At 47.0% G+C, this 17433-nt stretch overlaps 1 protein-coding gene across 1 annotated transcript in view; it reads left to right on the top strand.

Moving 5' to 3' along the window:
• The window catches only part of LOC144603555 (metabotropic glutamate receptor 8-like), a 282688-nt gene extending 265616 nt beyond the window's left edge, over nucleotides 1-17072 (top strand). Inside the window, exons 9-10 of the mRNA XM_078416931.1 lie at nucleotides 4490-4736; nucleotides 12448-17072. Of these exons, the coding sequence (XP_078273057.1) occupies nucleotides 4490-4736; nucleotides 12448-12497 (297 nt within the window). The 3' untranslated portion in view covers nucleotides 12498-17072. The remainder of the gene's footprint in view (nucleotides 1-4489; nucleotides 4737-12447) is intronic.
• The last annotated feature ends 361 nt before the right edge of the window (nucleotides 17073-17433 follow it).

The raw sequence follows: 17433 nt of genomic DNA, 5'->3' as shown, positions 1-17433 counted from the left end.
CCTGCACTTCAGACCAGTTCAAGCATCGAACAGTAAAGGACTGTATTTGTTGCTTCATTAAAATCTCCTTCTAGGCACATACATTTGTTATATCCACATGAATAGACTGTGCAGACAATGACAAATCACCACATAACTTTACAGATAATGTCTATTTATTTTTTGCTAAGAGGCATGCTTTTTCACTTTGAAGCAGAAAAAGGCATTTAATGAAGATCAGGACGATCTCAGAAGCAGAAATTCTGCAGCAAAGCAGCATGTAACCAGTCCAACACTCGATGAGACACTCGAGAGGGTGCTGTTCCCTGGGGCATGCTGGCAGGCATGGGCGAGTTGGGCCGAAGGGCCTGTTTTTGTGCTGAATGACGCCATGGCTCTAAAATGAACTTTTGCCCTACTCTGGCGAGCTCTACCATGCCTTGTACCAACACCAATGGCCACTTCATTTCATAAGTTCATTAGCAAAATTAGCCCATTTGGCCCATCGGGTCTACTCTGCCATTCAATCATGGCTGATCTATAGATTTAGATTTTAGATTTAGAGATACAGCGCAGAAACAGGCCCTTCGGCCCACCGGGTCCGCGCCGCCCAGCGATCCCCGCACACTAACACTATCCTACACCCACTAGGGGCAATTTTTACATTTGCCCAGCCAATTAACCTACAAACCTGTACGTCTTTGGAGTGTGGGAGGAAACCGAAGATCTCGGAGAAAACCCACGCAGGTCACGGGGAGAACGTACAAACTCCGTATAGACGGCGCCCGTAGTCAGGATCGAACCTGAGTCTCCAGCACTGCATTCGCTGTAAGGTAGCAACTCTACCGCTGTGCCACCGTGCCCCTCTCAACCCCATTCTCCTGCCTTCACCAGATAACCCTCAACACTCTTACTATCCTGTATACTAGGAGCATTAGTTTGGACAGCTCCATCCAAGACTGCAAGGAATTTCGGAGAATTGTGGACGCAGCCCAGACCATCACATAAACCAACCTCCCTTACATTGACTCCATCTACACCTCACGTTGCCTCGTCAAGGCCAGCAGCATAATCAAGGACCAGTCTCTCCCCGGTCACTCCCTCATCTCCTCTCTCCCATCAGGCAAGAGGTACAGAAGTGTGAAAACGCATACCTCCAAATTCAGGGACAGTTTCTTCCCAGCTGTGATCAGGCAACTGAACCATCCTATCAACAACTGGAGAGTTGGCCTGAGCTACTATCTACCTCATTGGAGGCCCTAGGACTATCTAGAATCAGACTTTACTGAACTTTATTTTGCACCAAACATTATTCCCTTTATCGTGTATCTGCACGCTGTGGTCGGCTCAATTGTAATCACTTATAATCTTTCCGCTGACTGGTTAGCATGCAACAAAAAGCTTTTTGTTGTATCTCAGTACACAAGACAATAAACTAGTATAGTTTAGTTTAAAGATACAGCGTGGAAGCTGGCCCTTCGGCCCACCAAGTCTGCATCGACCAGCTATCCCTGTACACTCACACTATCCTACACACTCGGGACTGTTTACAATTTTACCAAGCCAATTAGTTTACAAACCTGAACGTCTTTGGAGTGTGGGAGGAAACCGGAGCACCCGGAGAAAGCCCACACAGGTCACGGGGAGAACGTACAAACTCCGTACAGGCAGCACACGTGGTCAGGATCGAACCCGGCGATCTCTGGCGCTGTAAGGCTGCAACTCTACTGCTGCGCCAACGTGCAGCCCCAAGCTTAACTAGACTAAACTAAACCAAACTAGATCCCAAGCAACATCCAGTACTGCATTGTTGAGCTGACCTAAGGAGGGTATATTTTCTACAATGGTCTCAAGTGTTTTTGAGCCCCACTCATCAGGAATTGCAGGTAACGCTGTGTAAGTTTCAGGGTCAAGGACACATTTATTGCTGCATTATATTTGGTGCAACGCTGCACTAAACACTGCAGGATATAAGGGGAAGAACCATTTCCTGGGCTCTCCCAAGGGATTATTAATGTACTGTGTGGTGATGTGTTGGAGTGTGGAGAGGGGTATGTTGTCCGGACAGTGAACGATGAGTTCACAGACTCTTTATGACTGAATGTCTTTTCATGAGGGAGGCCCCATTTTGCTCTGTTGAAGAAGCCACCGACAATATCTGGAGGCGAAATTTCATCAGCGATCTCATTTGTCAAAGCAAGGGCAAGGCATTTACTCAAAAAAACATGTGATAACCATTCACACTGGAATTTGATTTTACCGAGTGAACTCTGTGGAAAATGTTGGAAATACATACAAGGCCAATCAGCATCTGTAAATTAATGTGCTTTGAATTACTATTGAAACACAAAGTACTGGAGGTGGAGTTGCTGCCTTACAGCACCAGCAGCCCGGGATCGATCCTGACTACGGGTGCTGTCTGTACGGAGTTTGTACGTTCTCCCCATGACCTGCGTGGGTTATCTCCGGGTGCTCCGGTTTCCTCCCACATTCCAAAGTCGTGCAGGTTTGTAGGTTAATTGGCTTGGTGAAATTGCCCCTAATGTGTGTCGCATAGCGTTAATGTGCAGGGATTGCTGCCCAGCGTGGACTTGGTGGGCCGAAGGGCCTGTTTCTGCGCTGTATCTCTAAACTAAACTAAATTAAACTAAACTACTTGTGCTAAAACACCATGATAAGCGTCTAACCAAGAAAACCAAGCCCAATGCCAAGGTACAGTATTGCATATAGTATTGTATTGGTTTATTATCTTCACGTGTTCTGAGATAGAGTGAAACATTTTGTCTGGCGTGTTATCCATACATGATTATAATAAAGCCCAGTCGTGCCCCTCGCTGATGTAGCGTTTGTGAAAGGGCAGCGTTAGAGTTGCTGCCTCACAGTGCCAGAGACCCGGGTTCGATCCTGACTACGGGTGCTGTCTTTACGGAGTTTGTACGTTCTCCCTGAGACTGCGTGGGTTTTCCCCGGGTGCTCCGGTTTCCTCCCACACTCCAAAGACTTACAGGTTTGTAGATTCATTGGCTTCTGTAAATTGCAAATTGTCCCCAGTGTGTAGGATAGTGCTCGTATTGGGGGTGATCGCAGGTCGGCACGGACTTGGTGGGTTGACGGACCTGTTTCCACACTGTTTCTCGAAACCTAAAGTAGATTCTAAAATAAAACCGTACAGAATATCGTGTTATAGTGGCAGAGAAAGTGCAGATGAAAGAAAATGTGCAAAGGCTGCAACAAGGGAGATTGGGGTATTTTGAATACATCCTTAGTTACTGAGAAGTCCCTACAAAATCAGGTAGAAGAGGGAAAGAAACTGTCCTTGAATCTGGTAGTATGTGCTTTCAAGCTTTTGTATCTTCTGCCGAATGGGAGAACGGAAATGAGGGAATGACCGGATTGTCAGTGGTCTTTGATTATCTTGGTTGCTTTCCCGAGGCAGCATGAAGTGTAGATAGAATCAATGGGGGGTGAGACTGGCTTGTGTGTTGTACTGGGCTGGGTTGCGTTCATAACACTCTGCGATTTCTTGTGATCTCGGGCAGAGCAATTGTAAAACCAAGTTGTGATGCGCCCTAGAACGTTACTTTCTATAGTCTAGTTTAGTTTAGAGATACAGGGTGGAAACAGGCCCTTCGGCCCACCGAGTCCGCGCCGACTAGCGATCCCCGCACCTTAACACACACCTATCCACTCCTACAGACACACATCAGGGACAATTTTCTTTATAATTTTAACAAGCTAATTAACCTACAAACATGTACATCTTTGGAATGAGGGGAGAAACCGGAGATCTCGGAGAAAACGCACGTGGTCACGGGGAGAACGTACAAACTCCGTGCAGACAGCACCTATAGTCGGGATCGAACCCGGGCAACTTTGCCACTGCGCCACTGTGCCATGCACCTATAGAATCTATAGATTATAGTGCATCTATAGAAATTGGTTTCTGTTCACACTGGATTTTAGCTTCCTTAAGCAGATGTGCACATTTGGACCTTGACTAAATACTTATGTCGTCACAGGTTTAAAGAGATTGGATTAAAATGAGTACTTTGTAAATTAGGATCAGTGCAGTTTGGAGCTACCTGTAATTTCAAGAATGAAGCAGAATTGCAAAATAATCACCTTCCAGTCATTTTTTATCATCACAGATTGGGAACGGTTCCTGTGTCTGATTTGATTTACTCAGCATATTAAATCCAATTCGCCAATAAAATAATGGACTCAGGAATCTTATCCGTAAAAACATTAATTCACCATCAGTGGAAATTGTAACTCGGTTAATTTTGTGACATAACATGGATATGGCGCGCAAAATGAGCCTTTAAAACGTTGCAGAAAAATTCTGCGATTTGTTTTTGGCCTCCTGTTGTATGAACAAACTACATTCTTTATGCATCATATCTTTCCGCTGTTCAATCACGTTTGATAGGGGCAATACAATCTGTAATTTGATCTGTACAATACCAGCGGTCCTCGACCTTCAATTAAAATGTCCTTTCTTTCCTTGCAGATGTACATTCAGACGACGACCTTGACCATTTCCATGAGTCTAAGTGCTTCTGTATCTCTGGGCATGCTGTACATGCCCAAGGTATACATCATCATACTCCATCCAGAGCAGAACATGCAAAAACGCAAGCGTAGCTTCAAGGCGGTGGTGACGGCCGCCACTATGACCACCAAGTTATCGCAGAAAGCAAGTGAAAGGCCAAACGGAGAGGTCAAAACAGAACTCTGTGAAAGCCTCGAGACAAACAGTAAGTACAATTTTCACCGTCGACCGATGGGTTGCTACCCTACTGTCGCCACCGTTAATAAAGGCGGCGGTGCGGATCGCGCAGCGGCGGAGTCGCTGCCTTCACAGCGCTCGCAGAAGCTGGGCACCCGGCTGCAGGTGCATGTCTGTACAGAGTGTGTACCTTCTCCCCGGTTGACGAATAGCTCGTCAGCTATTTGTTGAAGCTATTTTCTCCCATTGTCAAAGGTCATTAGGGTCAGATGTAGAAACAAAGAACCTCGGATGCCGGTTTAAACGCAAAGATGGAAACGCAAAGTGCTGGAGTAAATCAGCGGGTCGGGCAGCATCTCTGGAGAAAAAGAATGGGTCGGGACCTTCTTCAGACCCGAAACGTCACCCATCCTTTTTCTCCAGAGACTCTGAGGAAGGGTCCCGACCTGAATTGTTGTCTACCCATGTAAGCTCTCACATTGTGTCCCCAGATTGCCACGGTGCACTAAGTGGGTAGGCATAGTCCAACTAAGACAGTGTCATAGAAACATAGAAAATAGGTGCAGGAGGAGGCCATTTGGCCCTTCGAGCCAGCACCACCATTCATTGTGATCATGGCTGATCATCTACAATCAGTAACCTGTGCCTGCTTTCTCCCCATATCCCTTGATTCCACTAGCCCCTCGAGCTCTATTTAATTATTTTAAATTCATCCAGTGAATTGGCCTCCACTGTCTTCTGTGGCAGAGAATTCCACAAATTCACAACTCTGGGTGAAAAAGTTTCTTCTCACCTCAGTTTTAAATGGCCTCCCTTTTATTCTTAGACTGTGTCCCCTGGTTCTGGACTCCCCCAAAATTGGGAACATTTTTCCTGCATCTAGCTTGTCTAGTCCTTTTATGATTTTATACGTCTCCATAAGATCCCCTCTCATGCATCTAAACTCCAGTGAATACAAGCCTAGTCTTTCCAATCTTTCCTCATATGACAGTCCCTCCATCCCAGGGATTAACCTCGTGAACCTACGCTGCACTGCCTCCATAGCAAGGACGTCCCTCCTCAAATTAGGAGACCAAAACTGCACACAATACTCCAGATGTGTCTATGAGCTTTACAATATGTCTCAGTGGTCTAAGCTGCCTTATGAATAAAAACCCTGGTCATTCCTTCTTCTCCCCACTCCCATCCAGCAGAAGATACAGAAGGTTGAAAGCAGGCATCACCGGACTTCATCCTTGATTATGCTGGCGGTCTTGCCGAGACAGCGTGAGGTTTAGATGGAGTCAATGGAAGGGAGGAACTGCAGATGCTGGTTTAAACCAAAGATAAACAAAAAGCTGGAGTAACTCAGCGGGACAGGCTGCATCTCTGGAAAGAAGGAATGGGTGACGTTTCAGATCAAGACCCTTCTTCAGACTAGAGTCAGAGAAAGGGAAACGAGAGATATCGATGGTGTAGAGAGATATCGAACAAATGAAGGCGGAGAGCAGGAGGAATCCATGGAGAGTTAGTTCTGCATCTCTCTCGCTGCTCCCCCCTCTGTGATTCCTCCTGCTCTCCACATACATTTGTTCTATATCTCTCTACACCGCCGTCTATATCTCTCATTTCCCTTTCCCCCAACTCTGGTCCGAAGAAGGGTCTCGACCTGAAAGGTCACCCATTCCTTCCCTCCAGAGATGCTGCCTTTCCTGCTGAGTTACTCCAGCATTTTATGTCTATCAATGGAGGGAAGGGAGGTTGGTTTGCGTGATGGTCTGGGCTCGGCCCACAACTCTCTGCCATTTCTTGCTGGTCTTGGATGGAACTGCTCCCAAACCAGGCTGTTGACAGTGGAATACAATGTCCAGCTGGAATATATTGCACATTTAACATGAATCACCGAGAAAATCACTTATCCCATGTTCCCACGTGTACCTGCTGGACAAATAATACCGGGTATAGGGAGTGATCTAAACGTTTTAACACCTTTGAGTTTCTCATCATTTCCCTTCAGGAGTTTAGTAGCTTTGTCTTCACTGTTCGATGTGATATATTAGATTACCGACTGATAGCACTTCCCTGATTGCTGTGGTAATCTTTCAAGTAATTATGTAAAACTTTCAGCATATTTCTGGAATGGGAGGTAGTAATTGTGCCATTAAGAGAAGATAACATTGGCAAAGCTGTAAGATGCTTCAATTCTTTCTGCACATATAAAATACTCATTGCCTGCCTTTGAATAAGCTCGGCCACACCAATTTCCAAGCACTTTTGCTAACACCCTCAGCAAGCTAACCTGCCAATTACACAGTTGACCTGATAATTAACATTCATTGTAAATCCATTTATTGTATATTCCAATTTCATTTTAATTGTAGCAAATTCTTTTTAAAAGAATCATTCACGAGATGAACATTAAGGCTGCAATTAGTGTCCATTTCTACTGTAATTTCCTGGCGACTGCTAAAGACAATGAGCTGAAGGTCCCCCTTCAATATGTTAGATAATGAGTGTCCAGGAATTTGGCCCATCGGTTCAGAACAGTAAGGTGCTGCCTCCATGCTACACCGAGTTTAGTGTAGTTTTAGTTTAGAGATGCAGCGCGGAAACAGGCCATTTCAGCCCACCAAGTCCGCTCCGACCAACGATCCCCGTACACGAGCACTATCCCAACCCACTTGGGAAACCAAAGCCAATTAACCTACAAGCCCATACATCTTTGGAGTGTGGGGGGGAAACTGGAGATCCTGTAGAAAACCCACGCAGTCACGGGGAGAACGTACAAACTCCGTACAGACAGCACCGATAGTCAGGATCGAACCTTGGTCTCTGGCGCTGTAAGGCAGCAACTCTACCGCTGTGCTACTCTACCAACCAATATCAGAGTAATAGGTAGGGTATATTCACAAAATGCTGGAGTAACTCAGCAGGTCAGGCAGCATCTCGGGAGAGAAGGAATGGGTGACGTTTCGGGTCGAGACCCTTCTTCAGACTGATGTCAGGGGGGCGGGACAAAGGAAGGATATAGATGGAGACAGGAAGATAGAGGGAGATCTGGGAAGGAGGAGGGGAAGAGAGGGACAGAGGAACTATCTAAAGTTGGAGAAGTCGATGTTCATACCACTGGGCTGCAAACTGCCCAGGCGAAATATGAGGTGCTGTTCCTCCAATTTCCGGTGGGCCTCACTATGGCACTGGAGGAGGCCCATGACAGAAAGGTCAGACTGGGAATGGGAGGGGGAGTTGAAGTGTTCGGCCACCGGGAGATCAGTTTGGTTAATGCGGACCGAGCGCAGGTGTTCAGCGAAGCGATCGCCGAGCCTGCGCTTGGTTTCGCCGATGTAAATAAGTTGACGCTGAACACCTGCGCTCGGTCCACATTAACCAAACCGATCTCCCGGTGGCCGAGCACTTCAACTCCCCCTCCCAATCCCAGTCTGACCTTTCTGTCATGGGCCTCCTCCAGTGCCATAGTGAGGCCCACCGGAAATTGGAGGAACAGCACCTCATTTTCGCCTGGGCAGTTTGCAGCCCAGTGGTATGAACATCGACTTCTCCAACTTTAGATAGTTCCTCTGTCCCTCCCTTCCCCTCCTCCTTCCCAGATCTCCCTCTATCTTCCTGTCTCTACATATATCCTTCCTTTGTCCCGCCCCCCTGACATCAGTCTGAAGAAGGGTCTCGACCCGAAACGTCACCCATGCCTTCTCTCCTGAGATGCTGCCTGACCTGCTGAGTTACTCCAGCATTTTGTGAATAAATCGATTTGTACCAGCATCTGCAGTTATTTTCTTATATTAATAGGTAGGGTAAATGCACAGAGCAAATGTAGAGCAAATGAAGAACCAGTGGACATAGGTTTATGGTGAGAGGGGAAAGTTTCAATAGGAACCTGAAGGGCAACTTTTTCCACACAGTGTATGGAACGAGCTACCAAAGGAACTAGTTGACGCTGGTACTATCACAACATTTAAAAGACATTTGGACAGGAAAGATTTAGAAATATGGGCCAAATGCAGGCAGGTCGGACTAGTGTAGATGGGGCATGTTAGTCGGCCAGGGCAGGTTGAGCTAAAGGGCCTGTTTCCATGCAGTATGACTATATGACAAGTAAAAGAGTGAAATGGATGCACAAGGAACTGCAGATGTTGGAATCTTGAGCTAAAGACAAAGGTCGGGACCCTTCTTCGGACTGATATTCCTTCAGTTTGAAAAAGGGTCCTGACCCGAAACGTCACCTATCCATGTTCTCCAAGGGCGCTGCCTGACCCGCTGAGTTAATCCAGCACTTTGTGTCCTTTTTTGTATGATAGATCGTCTGTCCATTTCCCTCCATAGATGCTGCCTGACCTGCTGAGTTCCTCCAGCAGTTTGCCTTGTGTTATTATGAAAACCCTGGTCTATTCTTATCTGAGATATTAAGTTACACAAATAAAAGAGACCTCGTCTAGCACAAGGATGCAATAAAGCAAATGTAAATTAAGTTTTACAAGAATGATCTTGCGTTAAAAGATGACCTCCGTTTCAGGCAATATTCCACCCTATTTCATTATATTTGGAAATGTGTTTAAAGGGAAGATTGAATGCACATTTCAAAAACCAGACAGGAGGGCAAACAAAAGGCTTCTTGATGAGCAATTAAATTCACTTATGCATTAGGTTATCCTAATAGTCAGATGAATAGAGCAGGAATTTTTATTGTTGCGTTATTTGCACCTAACATTTAAATTTGGAGTCTGAATCTGAATTTTAATTTAATGCATTAAAGTGACATTGTCCTCAGGAAAAGGTTTAGTAAGGCAGCAACTCTACCGCTGCCGCCCGATGAGTCTGGAGAAGGGTCAAGGGTCCCAAGCTAAAACATGGCCTCTCCATGTCCTCCAGAGATATTGCCTGATCCGCTAAGTTACCCCAGCACTCTGTGTTCGGCATGCAGGATGTGCTTGTGGTCTGGTCTTTTATTGAAAGCACAGCTTCATCAAATTGAAAAACAATTGGTGAAAGACACAGAAATGTTAAGAAATGGAAGTTCTTTATCATTCAATTTTAAGTCTTAGTATTAATATTTTTAAGCCATGGTCACACTTGAGTGATTTAGACTATTAAAAGGATTACCAAATTTCCATCTTTTATAGAGTCATAGAGTTATACAGTGTGCGAGCAGGGCCCAACTTGCCCACACCGGCCAACATGCCCCATCTACCTGCATGTCCCACCTACCTGCGTTTGGGCCTTTATCCCTCTAAACCTGTCCTATCCATCTACCTGTGCAAATGTTTCACAAACGTTGCGATAGTGCCTGCCTCAACTACCTCCCCCAGCAGCTCGATCCATACACCCAGCACCATTTGTGTGAAAAAGTTACCTCTCAGCTACCTATTAAATCTTTCCCCCCTCACCTTAAACCAATGTCCTCTGGTTCTCGATTCTTTAAACATAAACATAACATATACATGAAGGGCCCATGTTAATTCACAGGGCAAGTCCTGTTCCCATTGTATTTCCCTGAAACAGGCCTCTGCAGGTTCTTCTCATCTCCCCCAAAATCAGCAATTATGAAGATAAAGTACTATCTAAAACAGTTTCTCACCATTTGTCTGTCAGATCAGCATAATAAATGATCAGAGACATCATGTGCATGAGTTCTCATCCAAACTACGCACCAACCTTGTTCAAAACTTTTCACGCTTCCTTCGTTAATGCTGGATCAAAACCTTTGCAATTCTCTGCATAATGGAAAGATGAGACCACGTTGAACATACACCAAGAACACTATCCATCTCCTTCTTTAGTAAGGACAGAACACAAAGCGCTGGAGTAACTCAGCAGGTCAGGCAGCATCTCTGGAGAAAAAGGATGGGTGACGTTTCGGGTCAGGATCCTTCTTCAGTCTGAAGAATTTTGTGTCTTTCTTCGATATAAATTAGCATTTGGAGTTCCCTGTTTCTACACTCTGTTTCCATGCTGTGCAGCTCAATGACTTTTATGTTCCCATTCCATCAGCTTGACAGTTAAATTAAAATAAGATTGGAAATTGCATGATCACTGTTTATTATAGAATTGTACAGTGCTGAAGATAACTTGGCTAATAAGGTCTGTGCTACATCTTTGAAAATGTGTTTCCCGATTTGTTCCACTCCACTGCTCTTTGCCCTCAGAGTTCAAATCCTTCCCTTTAAAACCCTTTCCAATTCCCTTCTGAAAGTTACTATGGAATCTAATTCATTTTAAAAGAAGGTGTTCAAATTGCATTGTACTGCGTTAAAAAAAATGGTTCTCCGTATTTCCCTGGCTCACTATATTCTCCAGTTTATTACCATCCAATTTACGTCCTCTAGATATTGATGTGGGGCCCTATCCCGTGGAAGACACGAGGAACTGCAGATGCTGGTTTACAAAAAAAGACACAAAGTGCTGGAGTAACTCAGCGGATCACGCAGCATCTCCAAAAAAAGTCACAAGTTGCCTGACTTGTGTTACTCCAGCACTTTCTGTCTTTTTTTGTAAACCAGCATCTGCAGTTCCTTGCATCTGCCCTGTGGCAATTGAGTTTGGATACTGGATTGTCCTCTTGTTTCCTGACTATGGAGGCAGTTTGGTTTAGTTTAGAGATACAGCCTGGAAACGGGTCCTGGGCCCATTGATTCCTTGCCGATCAACGACCTCATGTACACTCGTTCTATCCTACGCGCACCAGAAGCCAATTAACCTACAAACCGACACGTCTTTGGAATGGGGGAGGAAAGTGGAGCACCCGGGGAAAACCCACGCGGTCACAGGTAGAACGTGCAAACTCCACACATGCAGCACCCATAGTCAGAATCGAACCCGGGCCTCTTGCACTGTAAGGCAAACACTCAACCGCTGAACTGTGGAACTGCTCCACGTTGTTTGTCTTGAGATCACACCTTGAGATCACCCTAGCCAAGAATGGGTCCACCATGTACCACCCTTGTTTGTGGCTGGACCTGATTGATCCTGGTCTTTCCCCGCCTCCTGCTCTTCACATCCCCCCTACATTCAGTCTGAAGAAGGGCCCCGACCCAAAACGTCACCCATCCTTTTTCTCCAGAGATGCTGCCTGACCCGTCCTCATGAGATCACACCTTCCCTATGCACAATGGGCCTACCAGTCCACGCCCTGCCTGAGGTCATTTGTGCTGGAGTAACTCAGCAGGTTGGGCAGCATCTCTGGGAAAAGTTACTCCAGCCCTTTGTGTCTATCTTTGGTGCAAACATAGAAACATAGGAAATAGGTGCAGGAGGAGGCCATTCGGACCTTCGAGCCAGCACCGCCATTCAATGTGATCATGGCTGATCATCCAGACTCAGTACCCTGTTCCTGCTTTTCCCCCCACATCTATTGATTCCATTAGCCCTATGAGCTATATCCAACTCTCTCTCGAATACATCCAGTGAATTGGCATCCACTGTCTTCTGTGGCAGAGAATTCCACAGATTCACAACTCTCTGGGTGAAAAAGTATTTCCTCATCTCAGTCCTAAACGGTCTACCCCTTTATTCTTAAACTGTTACCCCTGGTTCTGGACTCCCCCAACATGGGGAACATTTTTTTCCTGCATCTAGCCTATCCAATCCCTTAAGAATTGTATATGTTTCTATAAGAATTGTATATGTTTCTAAAATCCAGTGAGTATAAGCCCAGTCGACCCATTCTTTCACCATCTCCAGCAGCATCTGCGGTTCTTTGCTTCTCCGAGCGGCTCTAATCTGTCTGACAAACCTCTCTCCCGCAGCCTCCTCCACCAAGACCACCTACATCAGCTACAGCAACCATGCAAACTGACCGGCACTGGTGCACAGCTTGAAGTAGTCCAACCGGGGACTGCATGCGTGAAGCCTGCCTTCGCGTCCCATCATTTGGAAGAAGGACGGCGGTGGCGGTGGTGGTGGTGGGGGGCGACAGAGGGGGGGGGGGTGGAGATTGCCCCCCTCTCCCCCCACCCTATGTGTATTCCGAGACACAGCGATCCAGTGACGAGGAAGACACACAAGGGCCATTGTGCGCTCGACTGTTTCCACTCCTTGAGCACTCCTGGGCCGGAGGGAGACCCATGCCTGTTGTTCTAATTGTGAGTTTAGTGACTGTGCATCTACCCTTTCGGTTCTGTGGTCTATCTACCCTTGTTGCACCCTAGTTTTCCGAGAGGCTCCCCTTGCCCTGAGCCATGCAATAAGCAGGGCGTTCTGTGTACCGACCATCTGGACCACAGCGTAGCGTGGCTGTGTACAATAAATGCAAGCATAAGGTTGATGCATGTCAACGTTTTATATGACTGGTTTATTTGTAATAAAGGAATGTTTTTTCTTTTTTCTTTTTTGTTTTTGCAAACTGCAGAGATACACGTTGTGTTTGCGGGTTCCAGCGTGGGTTTGATTGATCTTTTTGTTTTTGTGCCGTGTGTGATGTGGGGCAAAATTAATGCCCACCTTGTTTCCAAGAGCTCACTGTTGCTGGGCGACTTGCAACCTGTCCAGGCGCACACAGTGGGCGTGAAGATCGGCAGCGGCCGTTCTGCGCATCAAGGCCGTTCTATCCCACCCACCCACCCAAATCACACGATGGCAGACCCATGGTTTGGTAAGATCCCAGGTCGGCCAAACGATGTTAAACTGCTACTATAGCACCCTCCCCATGTTCTGTACGCCGACAGGAAGATATGCAAAGGGGGGTGGGGGTTTTAGTTGAGAGGTCTTGGAGACAACGGTCGCACACAGTTCCCACCTCACCTCGCCCATACAATACAAATTTGTACACATTGGCTATGCAAGCAAAGAATCTCACTGTGCCTAGTCACATGTGACAATAAAGTATTCCTCTTCCACATGCCCCCCCCCCCCCCTTCCTCTTAACCCTTTGCATTTAACTCTGGAGAGCTGGGTTCGTGCATTTAGATAGCGCCTACCTGCCCTGTAGGAACTCTCTCTCTCTCTCTCTCTCTGGGGGTCTCAAGTTCCACAGATACGCCGACGACATGGATGCAGTGAACATTATCAGTGGGATGCGTGGGACACACAACAGTACAGCACAGGAACTGGCCCTTCGGCCCACAATGTCTGTGCCGAATATATCTGGCACAATCAATGTCTGTGCCAGAACCAGGGGCCACAGTTTAAGAATAAGGGGTAAGGCCATTTAGAACGGAGATGAGGAAAAACTTTTTCACTCAGAGAGTTGTGAATCTGTGGACTTCCCTGCCTCAGAGGGCAGTGGAGGCCAATTATCTGAATGCATTCAAGAGAGAGCTAGATAGAGCTCTTAAGGATAGCGGAGTCAGGGGGGATGGGGAGAAGGCAGGAACGGGGTACTGATTGAGAATGATCAGCCATGATCACATTGAATGGCGGTGCTGGCTCGAAGGGCCGAATGGCCTCCTCCTGCACCTATTGTCTATTGTCTGTAAATGCCCAGGTAAACTAATCTCACCTGGCTGCACGTGATCCATATCTCTCCATTCTGTGCAGATCTGGAGTTTTATAAAATGCCATTGATAAGCTAAGTAGATGTACGGATGTGTTATTTTCTTGTCTGGGATGACCTATTGCACTTGTGATATCTCTAAACGTGACCTCCTTGGCCAAACAGCTGAACATCAGCACGCAAGGCACAACAGTTACACTAGCACAGCCCCTGGGTCTGACTGAGCTGCAGAACCTGCATTGTTCAGACAGCTTGGATCAGAGCTAATTAAACTGCCTGGTCTAATTTCTATTGCCACCCAATTTTGCTCAGACCAGTTGGCTTTCAAGCACCCCTGCTGATTAGATCGGCTGGATCTCAGCTCAGCAAGTCACAACCCCATCTGATGGGACGCCCAGTTTTTCTTTTTTGCGGACCCAAGGCACTGCAGATGCTCGTTTACAGAAAGAAAAGACACAAAGTGCTGGAGTAACTCAATAGGTCGGGCAGCATCCCCGGGTGACACAGCGGTAGAGTTGCTGCCTTATGGCAACCGAGACCAGGTTTCCCCCCCATCCTGACCACGGGTGCTGCCTGTGTGGAGTTTGCACGTTCTCTCCCCGACACCGCGTGGGTTTTCTCCGGGTGCTCCGGTTTCCTCCCACACCCCCAAAGACGTGCAGTTTGTAGGTTAATTGGCTTCTGTAAATTGTCCCTCGTGTGTAGGATAGAGCTTGTAGTGTACGTTGGTCGGCACGGACTCAATGGGCCGAAGGGGCTGTTTCCACGCTGTATCCCTAAAACTAAAACATATGATGTTTCGGGTCGGGGGTCCCGTCTTCTGACCTGAAACATTTGCTTGTTCATGTCCTCCAGAGATGCTGGCTGCCCCGCTGAGTTGCCCCAGTGATCGCCGTCTCCCATCCCTCGTCTCCCTCTCCCCTGACTCTCAGCCTCGAAGGAAGAAGGGTCTCCACCCGAAACGTCGCCCGTTCCCCTTTCTCCATTGATGCTCCGCCCGTCCCGTCCCGTCCCGCTGAGTTACTCCAGCTTTCAGTGGAAACCGTCTTTGGTTTCAACCAGCATCTGCACACTTCCCTCCCCGCGCACTTTGTGCCTTTGGTTTTCCAACTCAAGACCGGCAGCTCCGCAGTGGTGTGCTGTGCTGTACAGTGCAGTGCTGTGCTGTGCAGTGCAGTGATGTGATGTGCAGTGCTGTGCTGTGCTGTGCAGTGCAGTGCTGTGCTGTACAGTGCTGTACAGTGCTGTGCTGTACTGTGCTGTGCAGTGGTGTACAGTGCTGTGCAGCGCAGTGCTGTGCAGTGGTGTACAGTACAGTGCTGTGCTGTACAGTGCAGTGCTGTGCTGTGCAGTGCAGTGCTGTACAGTGCTGTGCAGTGCAGTAATGTGCAGTGCTGTGATGTGCAGTGCTGTACTGTACAGTGCAGTGCTGTGCTGTGCAGTGGTGTGCTGTACAGTGCTGTGCTGTACAGTGCAGTGCTGTGCTGTACAGTGCTGTGTTGTGTTGTGCTGTACAGTGCAGTGCAGTGCAGTGCTGTGCAGTGGACTGCCCCGACTGCTCTCTTTGGCGAGAAAGAAGCAGCTTTATCCCTGGGGTCGGTATAATTTCACGTTAGGTGGCTCAGCCGTGGCCAGAGGGAGAGAGAGAGAGAAAGAGATGGAGATGGAGAGAGAGAGAAATGGAGTGATAGAGAGAAATGGAGTGAGAGAGAGAGATGGAAGGAGGGAGAGATGGAGGGAGAGAGAGATGGAGGGAGAGAGAGATGGAGGGAGAGAGAGAGAGAGATGGAGATGGAGGGAGAGAGAAATGGAGTGAGAGAGGGAGATGGAGGGAGGGAGAGATGGAGGGAGAGAGAGATGGAGGGAGAGAGAGATGGAGGGAGAGAGAGATGGAGTGAGAGAGAGAGAGATGGATGGAGGGAGGGAGGGAGAGAGAGAGAGATGGAGGAAGAGAGACAGAAGGAGGGAGAAGGGGGCAGCATTTGCAAATAGAATGTATTGGGTTTACAAGCTGGAAAGCTGCAGTCGGGGAATGAATGATCCCCACGTGTCTTCACACGGGCCAGGCTGGTGTGGCTGGTGATGAGCAACATTGCGGTACGTTTTGTTTCCTCATTTCTCCAGCCAGTGCTTCCATCCGACAAGAAGCTGACAGGTCTCACTCACCTGGCTGGACGGACACAACCCTGGGCTGTTTTTTTTTCTCCAAAGGAGCACCCATCATAATCCCTCCCCTCCCCTCCCCTCCCCTCCCCCAGCATGGCACAGACAGTACAAGTTCTGCATGAATTTTGGTGAAGCGCTAGCAAATAAACTCTATGTGGTTCATGATTTACACACAGCGGCGTCGTTAAACTGGTGAATGTGAGCTGTGGTCGAGTGTTCCTGTGTTCACGAGATGTGCACTGGAATGTAAATGGATTTCCAGTTATAATTTTCTTTAAAAAAAAAAAAATCATTGCAGTGGACCGCTTAATGACATTAACTCCTCTTCGGGAAGATTTTTTTTAAAATTGCCCTCGCCTCCTCTAATCTCTTTAAAAATAAAAAAAAGTCTTTAAAAAAAAAGCCACTTTAATCTTGGTGGTATCACCGCCACTGTAAGCACTGTATCTTCTAACAACCTTCAACATGAGAAGTTGGTAGCCACTGGGTTTGGCTAGGGTTGACCTCCACCTTCGGCTCCAGGTAGCCGATAGACTGGTCAAGGGAAGCTCTCCCTCAAATGGAGGAGAAAAGACATCCATCCATTCACCTTTCTGCAAACGTAGCAAAGAGAATGAGAGAAACTGAAAAGGAGTTGATCTTAGGTAGGTTCCACTGTGATGAATATTGTTGATATCATTTGTACAAGAAAGGTTCAGTAAATACCATGAAATGTTTCTGTATTTATCTGGCATTTTTTATTGAAACTTATTGACTAAAAAGTTATTGAATTTTCTTGTTGTCTTTATTTCTTTCCACACAAACAGATATCTTTCATGCTGCCTTGTACCGTACACGGTTTGTGGTTGCACATATACATTGGAGCACGTCTTACACAGTGGCCCAGTATTAGTGTCATGTGGTGTCAGGGGTTATGGGGAGAAGGCAGGAGAATGGGGTTGAGAGGGAAAGATAGATCAGTCATGACTGAATGGCGGAGTAGATTTGATGGGCTGAATGGCCTAATTCTGTTCCTAATTGACTTTAGTTTATTGCCACGTGTACCGAGGTACAGTGAAAGGCTTTTGTTGCGTGCTAACCAGTCAGTGGAAAGACAACATATGATTACAATCGAGCAATCCACAGTGTACAGATA

This window comes from Rhinoraja longicauda, chromosome 20 (assembly GCF_053455715.1).
Source record: "Rhinoraja longicauda isolate Sanriku21f chromosome 20, sRhiLon1.1, whole genome shotgun sequence".
Lineage (NCBI taxonomy): Eukaryota > Metazoa > Chordata > Chondrichthyes > Rajiformes > Arhynchobatidae > Rhinoraja > Rhinoraja longicauda.
The sequence above is the reverse complement of the archived record's forward strand: the minus strand, read 5'-3'. Positions and strand labels throughout refer to the sequence as shown.